General features: G+C 34.9%; 1 protein-coding gene across 4 annotated transcripts; it reads right to left on the bottom strand.

The window, feature by feature from the left end:
- LOC105167754 (ERI1 exoribonuclease 2) lies at positions 1,441-6,615 on the bottom strand. Of its 4 annotated transcripts, none has more exons than XM_011087575.2 (5): positions 6,520-6,615; positions 6,271-6,357; positions 3,378-3,976; positions 2,429-2,604; positions 1,441-2,298 (listed from the first exon to the last, which is right to left on the bottom strand). In XM_011087575.2, the coding sequence occupies exons 2-5, from the start codon at positions 6,293-6,295 to the stop codon at positions 1,845-1,847; spliced, it is 1,254 nt and encodes a 417-aa protein (XP_011085877.1). In that variant the 5' UTR covers positions 6,296-6,357; positions 6,520-6,615; the 3' UTR covers positions 1,441-1,844. The 4 variants fall into 4 exon arrangements, with proteins under 4 accessions (XP_011085877.1, XP_011085889.1, XP_011085884.1 ...); XM_011087587.2 differs by having other exon boundaries at positions 3,378-3,970; XM_011087582.2 differs by lacking the exon at positions 6,520-6,615 and adding an exon at positions 6,447-6,501.

The raw sequence follows: 6,834 nt of genomic DNA, 5'->3' as shown, positions 1-6,834 counted from the left end.
GGAATACTCTCCAGTCTCCACACTTTCTTGTGTTTGCGAGTAATGGAATAGCAATAACAGGCGTCTGTATGTATATGTATTCTCCCTTTTATAGGTTTAGATTTGATTATTTCCAATTTAATTGAGTATTATTATAATAATTATTGAAAAAGAAAGAAGGAAAAAAACTTATAAACTTATAAAAAAAAATACTTATTTGTGGATTTATAACTGAATTTGTGTCTCAGGTATTTATATTTGTTAAAAAAAGTATTTTCTTTAAAATTAAAATTAATAATAAAAATAAAATCTACTTAATTTTGCCAGACGGTTGCATAATAATTGCTTATAAATAAATTGATTATGAAAAAAATAATTTTGAAATAATTGATCATATGATGTTTGGATTTACAATTCTATAATTGCTTATACAAACACAATTTTGTAACTAAAAAACTATCACTATAATTGCTTATACAAACACAATTTTGTAACTAAATTCCAAAACTATCATCGCTATTAAAAATAATGGACAAAATGGATAATTAGGCAAATAATAATTTATGTGTATTTATAAGCTACAAATTATAACTTTTATTAAAACGCGATTGAATGAATTTCAAAAGTGATTATTGATAAATGGGGTAAAACATTACAAAAAATTAATATAAAATGAAAATAATATTTTTATTTTATAACTTTTATTTTTAAACTACTTAAATTAAGCTGATTAAAACTATAAGCAATTCTCTATTAACTTCTACAACTTATTGATAAAATTGTACATAATTTTTTTTTTATTATGGATTTTTAGATTCATATAAGCAAAAATATGAAATCTTATTTGATTTTCATGTAATCTTTTTGTCCTTTTTCATTTAAAGAGTTGAAGTTTTTTAAATGTCATCCTACATTTTGAATTTGATATGAATTCTATACCTTTTAATGGATAAACTCGAGCTATTTTCTTCTTTCCTACATGCATATATTGAACTTAAAATTCAACTAATTTTTCAAAATTTTTGTTTTCGACTTGAATGATGCCAATTTCTTTATCATCGTTCAAGGTTGTGGGTCAATAAAAAAAATATAAATCACTTGATATTACAAAGCGTCAACATGATATTAATCCATGCCTCGTACTTACAGATAGATGAGCAACATATGAAAATGTTTGAAGTGCCAAATTAGGACATTTATGAAGCAAACTATGCAAATAAGCAGCAAGAATCCTACATTCCATGATCTTGTACAAGTATCATTGACCATGAGAATTGAAAATCATATAACCATGTTAACACTAGAAACAGGACGGACGTTACTCCTAGTTCACCAACAAGGCACATGGGGAGCGCCAAGTGCAGTTATATGTTAACGCTAAAAACCGGAACGTTGCTCTCAGTTCACCATCATAGTACCTGGGGAGTGCCAAGTTCACAAACGTGGAAAAACAGCTTGATCTGAGCCTGTTCCAGAAGCTAATAGACAGGTCTAGATTAAAACAACTCAGTCTTCCACATCATAAATATACAAGGGACCCCAAGTGTCCCTATTTCACACATTACGAAGCGAATTAAACATGTCTAAGCATGTGATAGCATATTTTAGTTACTACTCCATCCACACATCATAATATATTGTTCATATCTTCCATCAACATGTCATCTAAACTTGTTGGACCATTCACTCAACTAGAACAGCGGAGACAACTATCTACACAAACCCGATAGAGAAGCCGACACCCATCAGCAAAGTGTATTTGCTTCTTCGATGAGATAAACTCAAACTCCAGCGATTCTTTTTACAAATTGTAGCAATGCATCTGCTACTGTCAGAAGGATAAGGATTCTATGCACCCCAGTGAGTTATGGAGAAGCCCATTCAAAGTATTGGCAACGAGCACCTCTAGCAGCAGTCCAGTTTCCACATCCAAAGAAAAGGCTTCCTTGCTTAGGACCCGGTTTGCGGACCATTACTTTGCTGCTTGTCACCCCACAATAACAATAGCGATGATACTGCAGTAGCGGAGGCTGCAGCTCCTGAAGTTTCTGAGGTTGAGGTGAAACGTAAAGAGGTTTTTCTTGTATTGGCTTCCATGTGAAGGTACCATCACTGCTCTGGTAAGTTAGTGAGTTGGTAATTGAGAATTTAAAGCCCTTATGCATAATCAAGGCAAGTAGGCGGGCAGTGTTTTTGGCATCATCTAGACCACAGTGAGCGCGACCTTGCCAGGCAAGACCAGCCTTCTCCACTGCTTCTTTCAGGTTGCATCTAACTCCACCAAAGACCTCATGAAAAGGAACCCTCAAGTTGATCCATCTGGTCAAACAATAAAATGATCATGTTATTTTCTAGTTGACTCGGTCTTAGATAAGGGTTTACGAGACGTATGAGGCAAACAAATTAAATAAAATAATAGAACAAAACCAAGCAAGAGTTAGTAATATACCGGTTGAAATACGGGGGCTTCCTAATTTTTTTGTAACGGCACTCAGATTCCAACATCACCCGGCAATCCCAGTTAGACCACGTTACAACAGCAAAATTGGTGTTTTTAATTCCCTTCTTTTCAAGCCATTTGTCATGTCTAAGAAGAGCTTCACTTAGTGTTACTCCCCTGTCCACCTAGATAAAATCAAGAGTTAATAACTTGCTGAAAGAATATATATGTCAGGAACCACCAATGAAAAATGGATGGCACCAGATAATTATTTGGAAAAAGTAACAAGTTCTTAATACCCACAGGCACCTGAGGTCGTCCAAATGTCACATAAAATTTCCTCCAGATAGCATCTAAATATTTCTGCATATTATCCAAAGATTCCAAACCAGCTTGGGTTACCTTAAATCTCTGCCTAGGAATTCCATATATCATAGCATATGGTTACCTAATCATGAGAAATCTGTTAAAGTTCTAACTCCAAGTGTATGCAATGTTTCAATAAACTGCCATAGCAAGTGGAGGATTTTTTAACTTAATGCACTGGTAACAGAAGAGAAGTACTTCAAGCAGCAATTCCAATCATGAATTGATTTTTTCATTTAAAAAGAACACCTAAATACCACAGAAGAAGTATATAACACAGATGTTTTAAACATTTAGAACAAGAGGGACATTGAGATGATAGTTTCCCCTGTATGTTGTTCCCTGATAGGTGATGATGTATTATCAGGAAATACAGGAACATATGGTTGGGCAAACAAAAGAGACCTGGACAGCTGCCCAAGCTAAGGGGTCATGGCTGCACAATGTCATTGTAGTATGACAAGAGATACTCCTTAGTTCAAGCTAACTAAAATCCTAGCATAGGCATGAGATTCATATCAAAGCAGACTACATGGATGCCACACCAAAACTCACACCCAAGGCATATAAAATTAAGAACGGTCATACAAACCTGAATTTGCTGTATGCCAGTCAGATCTTTGCAGAAATCACTCAGGATTTGGTTGCATGTCGGCCGCACATATGTTTGAAAACAAGCTTCCAGCTGCCCAGTAATGCTGCTCACTATTACAGATGGGAACTCAATTATCTCTTGTGGATGTGGATTTTTTTCTTTGTCACATGTGGCCTCAAAATCAATCACAACAAAATATTGAAAATCTTGGAATTGGTAATCATAAGGGTAATTTTGAGGGAACATGTTCACTGGTGCATACTGGAATCTGTAATTTACTGCAAAGGGGTTCAATTGTCCCCGAAAGGCATTCAGTTGGCCTAGTGAAACACTTTTAGAGTCAGGATTGGCAGACCAAGAGCCAAAGTCATGATGATAGATAGGCCGTTGTGTACATTCTTCTGAAGATTCTAGAGGCTCACTGCTTGCCAAGCAATCCTGATCGATGACATTACCACATGGCCGAGCACCCAGCCCATTTTGGATCTTTGGAAAACCTTCAACATATGTAGTATTATTTTGCAGAGTGCAGGGGTAACCCTTGTTTTGGAGGCATTTCATGGATGCCTCATGATTCCTCTGCATAGTATCTGCATCTTAAAAGATTGACGACCAACATTAATTTAACATGCAGGACAGTTATGAAAGCTAGAAGCTAGATGCAACAACAGAAGTAATTCTCCAAGGCAATTAGCAGCTGCTGACATTTCATTTAGTTCCTTCTGAAAAGAAAAAGGCCATTTGAAAAGAAAAAATATACAAAATAGAAATTATCCTCCTAGACAGAGTTTCATCTCATGCTTAACTTGGAAACAAGTTTCAGACCGGGACAAAAGCAGTAGATGAATTTACCTATTTAGGGCTTATCTTATCATAACCACTAAGTTAACAAAACAAGTAACAATCTTCGTGAGAGAATGGAAGTTTGCAGCTTTCCTCCCCAACCCCACTACCTAGATGAGGTAAGAAAGTCTTGTCTATATCAGATAATCGAAAGTGCAGGAGTCTAGATATTCCAACCAAACCTTAAAGGCCATTTGTTGGAAAATGCTAGACCAGTTTATGTAAGCGCAAGGCTGGTCCAGGCAAATTGAACTTATAGTCAAAAGCAATGAATCTTATCTAAAAATATATTTCAGTTTGTCCGATTTCTGTTGGACCAATTTTCTGCAACCAACTATCTTGGACCCACTAATTTCATAATCTTATAGAAAATAAATTCTTAAATAGAAAAGAAGAAGGTCTTGCTTTCATTCAGTACGTCACATTTAAAAGAAAAATAATAAAATCAAACAACATAAAAGCTAATACACTGTAACTATACAGTAAAAGGCCACCGACTCGCATAAAGCTAGTGAAAAAAACAATTTCAACCTTATACGCTCTCTATGTTATCAGAATCAAGAGTGACCTCCACCTCACTAAGAACAAACCAAGGAGGACCAGTTTTCAAAATCTACCATGGTCCTTTCTCGAGGTTAAGTCGATAAAATAGATATAATCTACTTCAATGACCTTGACATGTCTTTTCTTGATCTCGAACAGATGTTAAAGATTATAGCACATATTGAAACAAAAGTTACACGGGTGAACAAGGCAGGCATAGTGTGAGAGAGTGATTTCTTCATTTCCCATGCCTTTACTTGGTATGGAACAGTACTCTTGCCATAAAACTATATAAAATATTTCCTATCGCTGACCTGAAGGAATCATTTTCAAGTTTCAAATTTTCCATTAGAAATGTCATGCTTTATTATCTTATACTTCTTGAGCTCTTTCATCCAGCTTTCCATGAAGCATGTTCTCTTTTGGTTAAACGTAGTATAACAATTCAACTTTTTCTTGCTGCAAGTATGTCTGCAGCTACCATTTCCTCAACACCTCATCACAAGCCACATCCTTTTAGAAGGTCTAGTGACCAGAAGAAAATACTCCTTCTAGCAGGTATAACCAGCCTACAGCTAATTGCTTCATTTTACAAATTGTGACAAGAACTCAAGCCATGAACCATATAAGAACTGCACAGTTTGCAGTCCTCGCTCTGCACATCACATAAAAGAAGGAAACAGGCAGAGGCTACATACATCTAACCTCCTTTCTATTAGAAATACAAAAAATAACAAAAACTTGACAAAGAGAAAAGGAATTAGAAAATTGGCCATGTTAAACAAGATTATTCTTCTCAAATTCTTTCTAACAAGAAGCTTTTCATCTGTATCCTTACTACTGTTTTTGTCAAGTTAAAAATTTCCTTATTTGCAATTGTTATACAAGTTTATATTCTAGGTGCATAAGGTCTGAAGCCCTCATCATGACAAAACACTACATCACATTAGACACAATTTGTCCAAACACGTGTTAGGAAAGAAACCTTAAACCTATGCAATCCCAACACAAACACCTTATATGAATATGATAACATATCTTGGGGGAAACTACATTATTAACAAATCAGAACTTCTTCATAGACATATCGGTTTGCAGTAATTCCAAATTAGATATGATCCAGTCACTTTCTAGTTACAAAAACAATTCATGTGCATATTACTGCACATAAGTCTAAAAAAAAACCCAATCTTAGTCCTTTAACAAATCCCAAAAATTCAAGCCCAACGCGCCCAGAACTTAACACCTCCACCAAATTCCACTTCCACAAAATCGAAAAGACGGAAAAAGCAACATATTAACCCAAAAAAGAAAAAGTTGATCCTCACTAAATCTCAGAAACAAGTTCCCATTCCGCGTAATTTCGAAAACCAGAGATCAAAATAAAAAAGTAAAGAAACAAACACACACAAAAAAATAAATAAATAACTCAAAATCACAGAACAAACACACAATCTCGAGTTCCACACACATTGTAATCCCAAGCACAAAAGAAACAAGATACCTTTATGCTCTAAAGCAATCATCATGTTTCTGAATAAAATTAAGATCCGCAAGCAAGTACATCAGATCTCCCTCTTCAGTTCCCTCTCTGCAGTTACAGTTCATATACAGAACAAAGCATCAATATCACGCAGCCCAACAGCATACAGATACCCAAATCAATATGCATATACATACAGATATTTTTACATTACACAACCAGGGTTTGAGATGTGGCCCGGGAGGGGTGGGGTGGGGTGGGGGTGGGTACCTTCTTGCTCTTGCGAGTTGGGATAGAGAGTGAAACTGGAGAAAAGCGTTTTTTGTTGCGAGGTATAAGATGGTTAGGTTTGGCGTTAATTAATTGATTAACACGCAATTTAACGCTTCTTCAAAAACAATTTCATTATTACAATAATTATAAACTTACCTATCTATTTATAATGTATTTTACTAAAATACCCTTAAATAATTTTCTTTTTCTTTAACAAAATAACAATATTTCATCAATTTATTTTATAATAATTTTTTAATTATGCATATTTAAATTAAAATAATTTAGCAGTCTGGTAAATTATTTATTTAC

The sequence above is a fragment of the Sesamum indicum genome, linkage group LG1 (assembly GCF_000512975.1).
Source record: "Sesamum indicum cultivar Zhongzhi No. 13 linkage group LG1, S_indicum_v1.0, whole genome shotgun sequence".
Taxonomy (NCBI): Eukaryota; Viridiplantae; Streptophyta; class Magnoliopsida; order Lamiales; family Pedaliaceae; genus Sesamum; species Sesamum indicum.
The sequence above is the reverse complement of the archived record's forward strand: the minus strand, read 5'-3'. Positions and strand labels throughout refer to the sequence as shown.

Bases quoted from the DNA above. Each gene is read 5' to 3' on its own strand.
- LOC105167754 (XM_011087575.2), bottom strand. From the start codon at position 6,295: ATGATGATTGCTTTAGAGCATAAAG. The intron at 3,977-6,270 runs GTATCTTGTTTC...CAATCTTTTAAG, and splicing joins GATTGCTTTAGAGCATAAAG to ATGCAGATACTATGCAGAGG. The intron at 2,605-3,377 runs GTTTGTATGACC...GATTTTATCTAG, and splicing joins CTGGCATACAGCAAATTCAG to GTGGACAGGGGAGTAACACT.